Raw genomic sequence first — 17,013 nt, 5'->3', positions numbered from 1 at the left:
ACAGAAAAACATAAATTAAAATTCTGAACACTGTAGAAGGAATAGAAAATTATTTATTAAACATAAAATCAGGCACCTTGGACCAATAGGAAAGGTAAGGGTGTATTCTGCCCGAAGGCAGGTCCGAACCTCCATAGAGGTGTGCCTGAGCTGGAGTTTACGTACGGTAGGGTGGCCAGTTCCTTTCCGCTCCTCCATTCCCTTACCCCCCACCAACAGTGCGTGGCAACCCATCCAAATTTTGACCACACCCAATGTTGCTTAACTTCGGAGATCTCACGGGATCCGGTGTTTCAGCATGGCTACGGCCGTTACCTTACCTTACCTAGTTATTTCTTCTTCAGCGGGAAATAAAATGCAGAAATGCACAAGAGTCCTTCATGAATAAAAGAAAGAAAACTGGTAACATTCAATAGTGTTAGTCTTGCAGTACGGAAACTAATTTTATAAAACATTTGTTTGTAGTGTTGCTTTTTATGACTTGACAGTAAGGAAATCAGAGAGAAAGAAACTTGAATCTTCTGAAGCATTGTCTTGGAGAAGGTTCCTACAGATCTTATGAGCAGACAGAGACACAAATAAGCATATCTTTAACAGGATTAGAGAGAAAGAGAGAGACAGACCATTCCAAGAACTCTCATAGAAGAGAGATATAAATGGACTGGGCAACTTTATGGACTATTTCCATTCATAGTAAATTTTGTTGAACGGCAAACGTTGGGAAAGAACCTAAGTAGGTGCCCAAGACTGCATTATATTCAGAAGATAATCCGTGACAAAAGACTGAATACCAATTCCGATTTGAAGAGATACTTGTGGGACAGGGACAGAGAGGAGGCTCCTGTCAATCAATCTTCTGGCTGAGGAATAAAGGAGATTTGAGATAGCTAAAATACAGTTATCCATAATTCATTTTCCATCTTGTCCTGTCATTCTGACTTGCACATCAGATATTGATTGCCTTTCTCAAACATGGTCTAGATGGCAGTACTTTTTTTTTCCAAATTTTTAAAAAGAATGTTAATGACAGAAATTACAGATAAGTCCAATGTACTACATATGACTGTTACTACACATTGAGCACATTTTGTAAGTTTGAAACATCAGTTTGACTAAATATATACAGCTTTTTTAAAAAATGGACAAGCAAAGTTTCCTTCCATTTATTCAATACATTAAATTGACAATTCTGTTAACTAAACATTATTACAGTATTATTAATCTTATTGCTTATAGAATAGGGATGAGATATTTTGTCTTAAAAATTAGCCAAATATGCATCTAAAGTGTTGTGTCAAATGGGAAGCTTTCCGTTGCAGACATTTTAAGAAAAGAAACAATTTTGGGCTGACATAAGTGATTTTTTTTTTTCTAGGGGCTTTACGTCGCACCGACACAGATAGGTCTTATGGCGACGATGGGATAGGAAAGGCCTAGGAGTTGGAAGGAAACGGCCGTGGCCTTAATTAAGGTACAGCCCCAGCATTTGCCTGGTGTGAAAATGGGAAACCACGGAAAACCATCTTCAGGGCTGCCGATAGTGGGATTCGAACCTACTATCTCCCGGATGCAAGCTCACAGCCGCGCGCCTCTACGCACACGGCCAACTCGCCCGGTTAAGTGATATTTAATGCAGTAAATAAAATTATCTGTGGAATGTAGCGCACTGGGTGGGTAGGATAAAATGTAGCGCACTGGGTGGGTAGGATAATGAGACAACATAGCAGCTGCTTGGATGGACAATTTTGAGTAACCTCTTGAACTGAAAATGCTTCCAATTTGACACAGGCTCATGCAGCCTAATGTCTATCTGCATATGTTATATGTATGAATGTATGTATGTATGTATGTATGTATGTATGTATGTATGTATGTATGTATGTATGTATGTATGTATGCTTGTTTTTTGAAATCATCAACTCAAAGGCTGGTTAGATCCTTAAGAATTTTATCATCAGCTATCATAGGTACCCTAGGCATCATTGAAGAGGTATCCTAGGGAAATGAGGAGTGAGGTAGTTTCCCATTGCTTTTCTCACTGTTTCAGAAGATATTAGTCTGCCAAACCCATGTAAATGCATATACCAACTGGTCCTATGTGTAACACCTTCACACCATCCATCTCATGGTCTGGCTGTAAAAGGAATGGCATTACTAGTTTTGCTCATACCTCTGCAATATTTTTCAAAAAGCCAGGGATGAGATTGAGATTAATGAATATACCAAAATTATTTTGTTAAAAACAATAGGTATGTATTTTTACATTCCTTAGAAATATGAATATTTGTTATTAATATTTTCCATATTAATATATCTTTGTTATGTAATATTGGGTATCATTGAGGTAAACCAGAAAGTTTCTTTTCTTTCTGTAACATCCTCTTCAGTATTCGCTCTAATTTGCTTAGTAAATATTAAATGGGCCAACTCAAAAGCTGGGGAAGATCTTGCTTGGTTGGACAATTTTGAGTAACCTCTTGAAGTGAAAATGCTTCCAGTTTGACACAGACTCATGCAGCCTAATGTCTATCTGCATATATTGTATGTATGTATGTATGTATGTATGTATGTATGTATGTATGTATGTATGTATGTATGCATGTATGTATGTATGTATGTATGTATGTATGTATGTATGTATGTATGTATGTATGAAATAGCCGCATGAAATTATTATTAATGATGGCATGTAACAAAAAATCTCTGTTAACATATTTGGTGTTTACCCAAAAAAATTACAATGCCTGCCCATGGTAACTGAAGTCATGCAATATTATTACCTACCGTACTATTACATATTATTTAGTAGATAGGAAGGATCTTTTATCTGGACAAAGACATGAAAGACATTGAAAAAGTGTAGTATAGAAACTAGATTTGCAAATATCTCATCCCTCGTTCATATAATCAAAGAGAAGTTCTACCAAGAAATGACAAATAGTTTAAGAATTTTTGTGGCCCTTCGAGTTATCTAATGACACAACTATAGTATTAGCTGTTTTGAAATTGAGATCCAGCAGTAATGTAACATTACCCACCTCAATATCTTTTCAAAAGGACATCACAGAGCAATAATGTTGTTACCATTTATCTTCAACAAACTAGACATGTTATTTGATTGTTAATCAGGAGGCAATGAGCACTGCCCAATGATAGTAAGTTTGCAAGACCTAAGGATTCTTATACTTTTTACGGGCTGCATGACCCTTTTCATTCTTTTGTTGATACTTTTCTTATTTGATATCTGATAAGTGTTAATAAGGGATGATCATCTACCGGTACTTGAACTTTCTCTTAAAAACAATAATAATCACCAGGGCTTGGATGTTTAAGGCCTAAAAATCATCCAAATATGCAATTAAATATGCCCATAAAAATGAAAAGAAAAAAGACTCAAAAATAACTAAATAGTCCCAAAATTTGACTCTTTATAGCCCTTTTCAAATTAAAAATCACATCTGTAAAATTTGATTCTTGCCTCATTCTTATTTATTATTGTTATTTTATTATCAGGTTTATGAATAAACATATTTAAATACAGTCTAAATACAGTCTGTTTTCATTGACTTGACTAACAAACAGATAATTATCTGTGACTGCCTAAGGTAGGCCTACTTTTAAAGTACTGTAAGATGTACATACATCAAGGTACAGTTTCTGTGAATACATTCATTCTGGTGAGCTGTGGGTACCATATAATCTTCCAGATGCTAAGCATGAGTGTTATTCACTAAGCTACAAAATACAGTTTCTCTGTAGATATCAAATACATCTTTACCTGATATCATCTCTTTATACTCCTAAATCTCTTCTTAGAAATACATTACATTGATAAACATGTCATGAATAAAGGAATTTTTTGGGCAAGTACGTATAAAATAATATTAAATCAAAACACTGAAGTGACAGGCGTTTTCTCTTTTTCTACTTAATACTGTAAATGCTCTGCTAGAGCTGCCACCAAACTACCCAAATATAAAATATGATGCTTTTATTAAAAATGCTCAAAATATGACCTAATGTCAAAATGAGACTGAAATATATATTATATGACAAATAAAAACCATTTATTTGAGACAGGAATCACTGGCTTTGCATTAAAAACAAGTTTGACCTGCAAATAAAAGCAGGGAACAAAATATTACTTTTCATAAACATCCGAGCTCTAATCATTTCCTGATCAACACAAAGGAATGGAACCTTCTGAAGAACACCAGTGTACTGCTACTAGGTGCTCTGTCAATGAGTGTTCAAGACAATGGATAACTTTGCTGCATATTATTATATGTCATTTCTATTCATTTGTTTTGTTTAGGGTAGCTTTTTCTTGTAGAAAGTTCATACAATAAATAAATGTATAATTAAGGAAAAGAACATAACACATTGAAGTACTGTACCATTAAGATATGAAAGCCAATGCCTTGATTTCTTAAGAAAATGGGAGAGGAAATGTAGATAAACTAAGTATATTTATAATGTTCCAGAATCGTAAGTAACTGGTGCATGATGAAATTTTAATGTGAAATTGTTTAGACTGATTAATTAATTCAAGTATTATCTTCTTCTTCTTCTTCTTCTTCTTCTTCTTCTTCTTCTTCTTCTTCTTCTTCTTCTTCTTCTTCTTCTTCTTTTGTGACCACATAGGATCACTTTAGTCAGTCCGTCGTTCAGGTCTCTTTGAAGGGATTGTTCGGGCTTTGCGGTCCTCCCAGTACTTCTTCAGATGCTCCGATCTTCGTGCCCTTTCCTCAGTTGAAAATGTGCGTGTTGTTGGTTTGTTTTGTGTAAGGGTAAAGCGGAGGTTTGTATTCTTGAGTTTTGTATTCAATTTTATCTTATTTTTGGTGTCTTCTGTTGTAAGGCCTATTTCCTTCAGATCCTCTCTTACTTCTCTGATCCATTTACATCCTGTTGTGGTATTTTTTGAGACGAGATTGTGTTGTACTAGTGGTTTCAGAAGTCTCGAGTCCTGCATCCTCATGATATGTCCAAAGAATCCCAGTCTCCTCTTACGCATAGTATCTGTAATGGGTTCTAGCTCTTTGTACACGACTTTGTTAGGTATTAACCGCCACTGTCCATCTTTCTGATATTTTTTGTTGATACAGGTTCTTCCAATCCTCCTTTCAATTTTCTGAAGTCTGTCAGTCTTTGATTGTTTATTCAGGTAAAAGAGTGTTTCTGCTGCATATGTAGCTTCCGGTTTTATAACTGTGTTGTAGTGTTTTATTTTTGTATTTATTGATAGACATTTCTTTTTGTAGATATCCCATGTTAATTTTTGTGCTTTAGCTAATCTATTTGTTCTTACTTGGATTGAGATTTTTTCATTTAAGTTATGTGTTATTACTTCTCCAAGATATTTAAACTGAGTTACTATTTTGATTTTATTACCATTTATGGTGACTTCTTTTAGCTGTGTTGGTTTTTGGGGCATAATTTCTGTTTTTTCAAATGATATTTTGAGGCCAATTTTATTTGCAATGTTTTGAAGTTCTGATATCTGGGTTTTTGCTTCTTTTATGTCCACTGCTAGTAATGCTAAATCGTCAGCAAAACCCAGGCAATTTGTTTTGATTTTTCGGCCAATCTTTATTTTGGGGGGACATTTTCTAAACCATTCCCTCATTACCATTTCTAGAGCACAGTTAAATAATAGTGGTGAGAGCCCATCTCCCTGCCGTAGTCCAGTTTTAATTTCAAATGTCTCTGATGTTTCACCCCTAAACTTCACTTTTGACTTGGTATTGGTGAGAGTCAATTTTATCATGTTTATTAATTTGGGGTGTAGTCCAAGGTGTCTTAAAATTTTAAACAGAGTATTATCATAATAACAATATTATTAGTAAAGAGAATAGTATTCTTCTTCCCCTTGTTTGCCACATTTCCCACACCGGTGGGATCGCAGGTATGGCAAACTGTGTCTCACTTATAAACTTGTCCTTGTTTTATGTCTGGATGCCCTTCCTAACCCCAGCCTTATGTGGCAGGATATATTTACAATGATGTGTTTCAGAATAATAAAGCAGACACGGTTAAAATCCCTGACCTGGTTGGGAATCGACTGTGGGACTCTCTAAACTGAAGGCCTGGATGCTGACCATTCAGCCAAAGAGTTGGACTAATAATCAAAATCTCTATCTTATTTAATTTTAGTACTTAACATTCTATTGCTAGGTTTTGGACTGAGTTTGCACTGCGAGGAAGTGTAAGTAATATTATGTTATGAATTCAAAACAATCTGGATGGAAGGTGTGTCAGATGACAATAATGTGTTCCTTGCTGAAGTCCAGACTAAAGCTGTCATAGTGATACATCTGTACCTTTGCTGACATTAAGCAACTTCAAAAATATAAAGAAAATGCCTCAAAAGTAAGGCAGATAATGACTGAATTGTCTTTTAGCAGACCTTTCTTTCCATGTACAGTATATCAATCTTCTTTTCTAGTGTAGATCTTTGGAAAAATAAAAGTATCATTGTGAAGACCGGTGAAGCTTAATCATTTTCTGTTGTGCTTAATTTGGATCATTACTGCAAGTACCATAATTTCAAAACAGGAAATACAATGCAAAAGTTACACGAACTTCATCTGTAACAAACAAATAGTTTTGATGTGTTATTTAAAGGAGTATTTTGTAACAACATTCTCACATAATGTATTTGCAAATCATAATATGTGAGGAATTTCAGGAAAAGAAAATTAAACCAGATATTTCAATAAAATTCTGCCCTTCTGATACAGATATGCTAACAAGCATTTACTGGACTTTTGATAAAACAAGTAGTCCAGTAAGAAAAGTTTATAGTACTTTATAAATTCATACAATTTATAAAGCACTTAAACTCTACTACTGTATTTCAGTCAAGTTCATATTTGTTTGCTCTGCTGGGAAAAATGCTATTCTAACTGTATATTTCCTTTCCTGTAAAGGCTCACATACATATGTTCATTGGGAAGATTACATTGCTGGTGTTGTATATCGATCTTCTGATTTGTTGAGTGCTGTCCTCACTGCATCGTTAGCCGAGTGTACTCCACGTCTCTTCTCTCTTTCTTTCTGGAGCATGGCAAGCCCTTGACGAGCTGCAATATTGTATCGTTGGCTCAAAGAGGCATCTGTCACACGGAGGCGAGGTATGTGGCCTGTGTAGCCTGCTATTGGTGGGAAGTCAGGAGAGATGTGGCTGTCTGTAAGGGAGAATAGAATCATGTTATCAACAAAAATATTATATTGTACACTTCAGGAAGGGCTTAAGAGAATATCTTCTCTTAAAGTGGTTGTGATTGAAGATGAAGGACCTGAATAAGTGACCAAACTTGGGACTTGAGCTAAAATGCCCCACTTGCTGGGTGGGTGCCTTAACTGATTTTGCTCTGAAAACCATAAAAGTAGTTAGTGGGACGTAAAGCCTAATTAACTGATTGACTGATTCTGCTTGGACAGTTAACACACTAAAGGCACATAATAAGCAGTCAAGTCATGTATAGAATGACAGAAATGTGAATAGCAACACATAATGGGACAAACACACTAACAGGTCAGTGTGGAAAGAGAAAGCAACAGAAAGAGGAAACAAAGACAAATATGGAAATAAAAAGGGACAAGGACAATCTCCACATTTTCGTACTCTGCTGTCTCCAAATAGGTGACCTGAGGGGCTCTTAACTTGGGAGCGTGGATTGCCGACTACGGCGCCCTCAGATGAGTCCTGGCATTGCTTCCACTTACTTGTGCCAGGCTCCTCAATTTCATCTATCCTATCTGACCTCACTTAGTCACTTTTCCTACCCTGATGGTATTAGGTTTCTGTGGCTTAGGGAGTCTTTCATTTTCCTGCCCTTCACAGCCCTTGTTTTTTTTGGCTGATAACTTAATTTTTCAAAGTCTTGGACCTCTTCTATTTTTTCTCTCTGATTAGTGTTAATAGAGGATGGTTGCCTAGTTGTACTTCCTCTTACAACGATAATCACTACCACCACCACTACTATTCAAATAGGTGGAATTTCTCCTCAGTCAATTTCAGTTCTTCATTCATTTATTCTCAGAACTCCTTTCTACTTTGCATCATCATCATCATCAGGAGGATAGGCTTCAACACTTGACAGATTCTAACAGATCTCCAGTCTGCAGTACATGAGTGAGTGAGTGAGTGAGTGAGTGAGTGAGTGAGTGAGTTTGTTTGTTTTAACAGAAATGTAAATTAATTAAAAAATACAACAAATCATTAAAAATATAGTAGCAGTACATCAAAATTGCAACAATTAATGTACTGACACTGACGGGAAAGACAGAAGAACTGGTTGACTTCATGATAGAAAAAGCTATAACCATACTTGGACTGTGTGAGATCAAGAAGAGGGATACGGGAGAGATTCCTCTGAAAGAAGGATACAGGCTGTATTTTACAGCAGAGGACCTGAAGCAAAAAATGGAGTGGCCATCATACTTAAAAAAGAAATCCAAGAATATGTGGAGCCTACAAAATGCGTCAGCAATAGGATGATGGTGATGAGACTCCGGTTTGAAAATGGCATGAAAGATCTTTTCTAGTTGTATGCCCCACAAATGGGTTGCATAGATGAACATCTAGAGGACTTTTTAGAGGAAGTAGAGAGACAGATAGAAGATAAGGAAGTGCTATTGATGGGAGATCTAAATACACAAGTTGGAATGGAAAGACAAGGAAAGGAAGATGTTGTAGGGCCCTTTGGATATGGAAATGTAAATCCAGAAGGCAAGTTGTTGGTGGATTTTTGCATGAAGAACCAAATGATTGTTGGAAAAACCTGCTTTAGGAAAAAAAAACAGTCAGAAGATTACAAGGTATGGTTGGGGAGACAGACGAACAAAGACCATGATTGCTTATATAATCATCAAGAAAGAACACTGGAAGAATCTCTTAGGTGTTACAGCCATGCCTGAAGAAGCCTTTGGTGGAGATCATAGAGTTGTGATAGGAAAACTAAAAGTGGGAAAGATTGAAAAACCCCCATTAAGAAGAGAGAAAAGAATTAAAGTATACAAGTTGAAGGAGAAAAGCATACAAGAAGAATTTCAAAGGGAAATAATACCTTTGTACCCAGGACGGAGACGGGGAATGTTGAAGATGACTGTAAAAGATTTAAGGAAGCACTGGTTGGATGTGCAGAAAAGGTATGTGGTAGAACATCAGTAAATGTGAAAGACAAAGAGACACACTGGTGGAATGATTAGGGTAAAGAGTAAAGTGAAGGAAAAGAAAATGGCATGGAAAACATTGAAAACGTCTAAGACTGAAGAAAGTAGAAGAAAATATGTGGAGGCAAAGATTTTGGCCAAGAAAGTAGTGGAGGAAGAAAAGAGGAAGTGCTGGGCCTTATTCACACAGAAATTGAGTGATGATATGTAGGGCAGCAAGAAATTATTGTATGGTACCTTAAGAAACAAAAAGAGAGATCACGTAAACACCAGATTTGTGAAGGATGAAGACGGCATAATATTAACAAAGCCAAAAGAAATAAGAAATAGATGGAGAGAGTATTTTCAGAAGTTGCTGAACATGAGAAATAATGACAGTCATTCAACGGACCACCAGGGAAGGCAATTAGTTGATGAAGAAATGGATAAATAAATTACAATGAATGAAATTGAAATGGCAATAAGAATGATGAAGAATGGAAAAACTGCTGAAATAGATGAAATTTTGGTGGAGATGATAAAGGCAGCTGGAGTTGTAGGCCTGCAGTGGACATATTGAGTTCTCAGGATTGTCTGGGAGAATAAGGAGGTCCCTGAGGATTGGCAAAAAGGAATAACCATCCCAATTTTCAAGAAAGGTGATAAGAAAGTATTGAAGAACTACAGGGGAATTACTCTGATATCCCATGTTGCTAAGATAATGGAGAGGATACTGTAAAGTAGGATAAGGTTGAGGGTGAATATCAGAAACAGGAAAATCATTGTGGTTTCAGAAGTGGAAGGTCAACAATAGAGCCTATTTTCATTATGAGACAACTAATGGAAAAGCAATGGGAGTATGGGAATGATATGGTGATGACATTCATTGACATTGAAAAGGAATATGACAATGTCCCCAGGAATAAAGTTTGGGACAGTCTGGTGCAAAAAGGAACTGGACAGGGATTAATAAAAATGATCATGGCAATGTACAAGGAATGTTGTAGTTGCATGCAAACACAAGTTGGTTCAAAATCACTAGTGGGCTGAGACAGGGATTCTATCACCAATCCTGTTTACAATAGTAATGGATGACATAATGAAAACAGCAAAAGCAACATGTGGAGGAAGAGAAATGAACATGTTGTTATTTGTAGATGATATTGTGATTTGGGGAGAAGACAACATGAAGGTTCAAGAACAGTTGGATCTGGTGAAAGGGAAGATTGAAGAATGTGGATTGAAAATAAGTATAGAAAAAAAGTAAAAAAGTAAAAGGAAGAGAAAGGTATGATTAGACTTGCAGACAAGCTCCTGGAAGTAGTGGAGATGTTCAAATACCCGGGGAGTGAATTAATGGAGAATTCTCGATTGGATGCTGAAATTAGTAAGAGGATTCAAACTGGAAGCTGTTTCTATCATAGTGTAAGAAACATATTATGGGACAAAGATGTGCCAATGGAAGCAAAGGAAACTATGTACAAGATGTATTATGTACCCATAACAACTTACAGAGCAGAAACTTGGACAATGACAAAGAAGGATGAGAGTCAAATGCAGGCAGCCAAAATGTTCTTGAGGTGTATGATGCAGAAGAGTAGAAGAGACAAAATAATGAATGAGAAATCTGGGAAGAAATTGGAGTGGGAAAAATGAATGATAGAACAGAGAAGAGCTGATTAAGATGGTTTGGGCACATAAAGCAAATGAGTGATGAAAGAATGCCAAAAAGGTGATGGAAATGCAAATGCAAGGACGACCACGATTGAGATGGAAGGACACAATCCAAGGCAGTATTAGATAAAGAAACCTGGACTGGGACACATTGTTGGAGGAGGAGTGGTGGAAAGACCAAAGAAAGTGGAGAGGAATCATATTTGCCCCTACCTGGCTACAGCTGGATAATGGGAAATGATGATGATGATCATGGCAATATGAATGAACATGATCATAATTATAAAACTAACAATAGTAATAATAAAAGAAGGAAACACAGGGAAAACCTATAACTAGAAACTCAACTTCTCATTTTTATGAAGATATGCTCATTCACACATCACTCATCGTACAAGTGAGCTGGAGTATTCAGCAAGTGATTTCGGCAATTCATCTTAAATCTCCTACAAGGACGGAAATCTCTAATGTTAGTAAGGAAGGCATTCCACAACCTAGCGGCAGTGACTACAAAGGAGCGGTGGTAAGCGATGGAGTGACTGAGAGATGTGTTTAAAGAGGAGCCAGATCGTGTATCATGGTTATGACGTAAGGAGAGGTAATTAAAGTTTTATGATAGGTAATCCATTACACCTGAGTTTATTACACCATGCAGAAGGGATAACATGTGGAGACTGCAATGCTTATGAACACGAAGCCATGACAACTCCCTATAATAAAGTGAAATGTGAGAATCATATCGAAGCTTAACAGCTGGTACAGGTGTTTAAACTCCGTTCGAGCATTTTATTACTGTCTTGAGATATGTCCATAAGTACAGAGTCACAGTAGTCTAGAAAAGGTAAGATAAGGTATTTTACCATTTGTATTTTAAAAACAGAAAGAGAAGTAGATTCCAGTGGGCTGGTATATGTAACAGAAAGGAACAACAAGTAATGAATCAAATCATGTAAAGAAAGTTTGGAATACGAATAGGATACATTCAATGGCAGATCAGTATGGGGAGAAGGAGCAATGGAAAGAGGAGTTGAGGACAAACATGAGAACACGGAGGCAGAGATTGTCCTTTTCCTTTTGTATCTTCATGTTTGTTGTTATCTGTCATCTCTTATCAATCAAAGAAAAGTTAATCAGCAAGTATTTCTGTATGAAATAATAAATGGTATAATAGATGATATCAATTTACTTGCTAGAGTGTCTGACTCGTTGGCTGAATGGTCAGCATACCGTCCTTCGGTTCATAGGGTCCCGGGTTCGATTCCCGACTGGGTCAGGGATTTTAACCTTCATTGGTTGATTCCACTGACTCGGGGGCTTGGTGACTGTGCTGTTCCCAACATCCCTGCAACTCACACACCACACACAACACTATCGTCTACCACAATAACACGCAGTTACCTACACATGACAGATTATATAGATGTTGATTCCCATAAGGAATCTGAAATACTTGTCCAGAATGAGTAAATTTATAATACCAATATAAATGGTCTGTTATTGGACATTATAAATTTTCCAGCTAGGAAGGTGTGCTAGGTACCAACTGATGAGCCCACCCTAGCACACGAGGGCGAAACGCTGGCAACCAAGAATGAGTTAGCTGGAAAATTTATAATGTCCAATAACGGACCATTTATATTGGTATTACACATGACAGATGCCGTCCACCCTCATCGGAGGGTCTGCCTTACAAGGGCTGCACTCGGTTAGAAATAGCCACACACATATAAAAACTTGCTAGGGTGTCCGGCTCCATGGCTAAATGGTTAGTGTACTGGCCTTTGGTCACAGGGGTCCCGGGTTTGATTCCCGACAGGGTCGGGAATTTTAACCATAATTGGCTAATTCCCATGGTGCAGGGACTGAGTGTGTATGCTGTCTTCATCAACATTTCATCATCATGACACGCAGGTCGCCTACGGGAGTCAAATCAAAAGACCTGCATCAGGCCTCTTCGGAGGCCACATGGCATTATTATTATTACTTGCTAGGGTGAACTTCAGTGTAAAGTTAACTAATTTGAAGATACGGCAACCACTCTACTGTGGACGTTCCATGTCAGTTAGTCAAAGAAATTCACCATTGGTTAGAATACGAGTATGTAAACAGTTTAAACAAATAGCCTTGAATGTTAATACTATTGATTTTGCAGTGCCAATTTGCAAATTTCTGCTTCACATTGGTTTACATTATGTGATTTATGAAGTTTCTTTATGGTTAGTAATAAGCTGTCGTTATTAAATATTCCCAATATATTCCCGATACTGTGCATCACTTCATTGTAAATTTTGTCTTATGAATAGAGTATTTCATATTACCATAGCTCTTTTTTCAATAATAATATTAGTTAATGCACTTACTATAATTTAAAAGCAAATTATGGTTATACACGAAGATGCTTTGTTTGTCAGCGAGACAGACTCACTGACTCATTTTGTTTATTTAGTTTTGTTCTGTTCTCTTTTATTGAATTTCTTCAACCTTTTAAATGTTCTATGTATGTACTGCCGTTTGTAATTGGAGGCAACCTCTGTAAAAGGCAATGTTTAAATAAATTTATTATTATTATTATTATTATTATTATTATTATTATTATTATTATTATTATTATTATTATTATTATTATTATTATTATTATTATTATTATTATTATTATTATTATTATTATTATTATTATTATTAATAGCTTTTACTTTGAAAGTGAAATATTTTGTAGGAATTGAAATACAACGTAAATGAATATATGTTTCTATCTTTTGTCTTTACATTCCTAAAACTTAATTATTGTCCTCACATTTGATTCTAAAGAAAGTAATGCAAAATCATTGATGATTTCAATAATATCCATGGATGGCGCATTCGATGCTGAAGAGGCTGAGATCTGAAACTGTCTAGTGTCATAACGTCATAATATTCCATTGACCTCCTGAATCCAGGAGGTCAATTGGACTGTATTGCGATTGACCTGTCTAAGGCATTTGATAGGATACATCATAGGAGACTACTGGCAAAAATGAGTGCAATTGGACCTGACAAAAGAGTGACTGAATGGGTGGCTCTGTTTCTAGAAAATAGAACTCAGAGAATTAGAGTAGGTGAAGCTTTATCTGTCCCTGTAATAATTAAGAAGGGAATTCCGCAAGGCAGTATTATTGGACCTTTATGTTTTCTTATATATATCAATGATATGTGTAAAGAAGTGGAATCAGAGATAAGGCATTTTGCAGATGATGTTATTCTGTACAGAGTAATAAATAAGTTAAAAGATTGTGAGCAACTGCAAAATGACCTCGTTAATGTTGTGAGATGGACAGTAGACAATGGTATGATGATAAACGGGGATAAAAGCCAGGTTGTGAGTTTCACAAATAGGAAAAGTCCTTTCAGTTTAAATTACTGCGTTGATGGGGTGAAAGTTCCTTTTGGGGATCATTGTAAGTATCTAGGTGTTAATATCAGTAAAGATCTTCATTGGGGTAATCACATAAATAGGATTGTAAATAAAGGGTACAGATCTCTGCACATGGTTATGAGGGTGTTTAGGGGTTGTAGTAAGGATGTAAAGGAGAGGGCATAAAAGTCTCTGGTAAGACCCCAACTAGAGTATGGTTCCAGTGTATGGGACCCTCACCAGGATTACTTTATTCAGGAACTGGAAAAAATCCAAAGAAAAGTAGCTCGATTTGTTCTGGGCGATTTTCGACAAAAGAGTAGCGTTACAAAAATGTTGCAAAGTTTGGGCTGGGAAGACGTGGGAGAAAGGAGACGAGCTGTTCGACTAAGTGGTATGTTCGGAGCTGTCAGTGGAGAGATGGCGTGGGAGGACATCAGTAGACGAATAAGTTTGGGTGGTATCTTTAAAAGTAGGAAAGATCACAATATGACGATAAAGTTGGAATTCAAGAGGACAAACTGGGGCAAATATTCGTTTATAGGAAGGGGAGTTAGGCTGCTATTTGCTTTACGTCGCACCTACACAGATATGTCTTACGACGACGATGGGATAGGAAAGGCCTAGGAATTGGAAGGAAGCTGTCGTGGCCTTAAGTAAGGTACAGCCCCGACATTTGCCTGGTGTGAAAATGGGAAACCACGGAAAACCATCTTCAGGGGAGTTAGGGATTGGAATAACTTACCAAGGGAGATGTTCAATAAATTTCCAATTTCTTTGCAATCATTTAAGAAGGGGCTAGGAAAACAACATGTAGGAAAACATGCTACCTGGGCGACTGCCCTAAATGCAGATCAGTAGTGACTGAGATTTTTTAGTTTTTTTTTACAATTGTCTTTATGTTGCACCGACAGGAAAGGCATAAGAGTAGGAAGGAAATGGCCGTGGCCTTAATTAACGTACAACCTCAGCATTTGCCTGGTGTGACAATGGGAAAGAACAGAAAACCATCTTCAGGGCTGCCGACAGTGGGGTTCGGACCCACTATCTCCCGCATGCAAGCTCACAGCTATGCGCCCACAAGCGCATGGCCAACTCGCCCGGTAGATGGTTTACTAATGCAGAGTTTGCTGATACGCATTTGGCGCTGCTCATCAAAATGGAGCAGAGGCACGGAGGATAAACAATGAAAGATTTCCTCATTGTGTCATTGAAAATCCACAACCTGTTCCAGTCATTTGACCGGGTGTCAGGAATGGAATGAATGAAGACCCCATCTAGCGGCGAGGATGGGAATTGTGCCGGCTGCCGAGGCCTGTCGCACTCCTCTGGGGCAATGATTAATGAAATGAAATGAGATTGGAGAGTGTTGCTGGAATGAAAGATGACAGGGAAAACCGGAGTGCCCGGAGAAAAACCTGTCCCGCCTCCGCTTTGTCCAGCACAAATCTCACATGGAGTGACCGGGATTTGAACCACGGAACCCAGCGATGAGAAGCCGGCGTGCTGCCGCCTGAGCCACGGAGGCTTCTGTGTCATTCCGTGCAGCAATAAATTTCAATTGGTGGATTGAAGAATTCGAGAGAGCGGGAATGTCTGTGTAAACAAACACGACACTGGATGGTGCCGATCCGTAAGAACAGTAACTTTTAAAGAAAATGTACTTAAAATGATTAATGGAGATCAAAGTACGACCGAGCGAGTTGGGCGTGTGGTTAGGGTCGCGCAGCTGTGAGATTGCGTTCGTAAGATAGTTGGTTCGAACCTCACTGTGGCAACCCTGATGGTGGTTTACAATAGTTTCCCATTTTCCCACCAGGCAAATGCTGGAGCTGTTCCTTAATTAAGGCCACGGCTGCTTCCTTCCCCTCCTAGTCCTTTCCTATCCCGTTGTCGCCATAACGCCCATCTCTGTCAGTGTGACGTAAAGCAATTTGTTAAAAAAATTAAAAGTACGAGTTCGAGGGTTATCGGTAATGCTTTGAAGGTAACGTACGTAAAATTCACATGCTGTCTTATATACAAACTGTCTGGAATAGCAACGTGTTTTATTTATTTTTTCGTCAGGCTTCACACTCTGTTGTGCAGGATGTTCTGGGCGAGGAAAGTCTGTACCCCTATCTCATGCAAAAATTGCAACATTTCCCTCTTCGCCGAAAGTCACGTCAGTTCGCATTAGAACATATTTAGTGTAAATATTTGGGCAGGTATTATCGGTGACTGGTGGGCCACACCCTACTCCTTCCCTGTTTAGAAGGAGGTACGCTACCTAGCTTTTCTACAAAGTGTATTGTCAGTTTATTTAGAAGAGGTTCCGCTTGCGACACGTCGAGCAAGGTGATACCAGCATGACGAAGCCCCACCAGTTGCCTGGCCCCTCGTTCGCGAGTTTTAACACCCCTAGACATTTTCGTGTGGGGGTACGCCAAAACAACTGTGCACGCAACCCCTGTGGATTCAGTCGAGGAACTTGTTGCTGGAATAATTTTATCTTTCGATGAAGTTAAAGGCCAAATGCAGTTAAGAAAAATTGTAGATTCAATGACGCAGTGTTGCCATTCTTACATTCGTGCTCGTGAAAACATTTCGAGCAATATTAGTTCTTGTAAAATGTTTCTTATTTGTTAATGAAGTCCGCCTCTGTGGTGTAGTGGTTAGCGTGAGGCCCGGGTTCGATTCCCGGCTCTGCCACGAAATTTGAAAAGTGGTACGAGGGCTGGAACGGGGTCCAATCAGCCTCGGGAGGTCAACTGAGTAGAGGTGGGTTCGATTCCCACCTGAGCCATCCT

General features: G+C 37.8%; 1 protein-coding gene across 1 annotated transcript in view; it reads right to left on the bottom strand.

Annotated features, from left to right (window-relative positions):
* Nucleotides 1-5,855: 5,855 nt before the first annotated feature.
* Nucleotides 5,856-17,013, bottom strand: part of LOC136877101 (ciliary microtubule inner protein 2B) — a 297,050-nt gene continuing 285,892 nt past the window's right edge. The window contains exon 5 of the mRNA XM_067150917.2: nucleotides 5,856-7,190. Coding sequence (XP_067007018.2) covers nucleotides 6,961-7,190 — 230 coding nt within the window. The 3' untranslated portion in view covers nucleotides 5,856-6,960. The remainder of the gene's footprint in view (nucleotides 7,191-17,013) is intronic.

This window comes from Anabrus simplex, chromosome 7, assembly GCF_040414725.1.
Source record: "Anabrus simplex isolate iqAnaSimp1 chromosome 7, ASM4041472v1, whole genome shotgun sequence".
Taxonomy (NCBI): Eukaryota; Metazoa; Arthropoda; class Insecta; order Orthoptera; family Tettigoniidae; genus Anabrus; species Anabrus simplex.
Note: the sequence above shows the minus strand (reverse complement) of the source record. Positions and strands in the feature narration are given on the sequence as shown.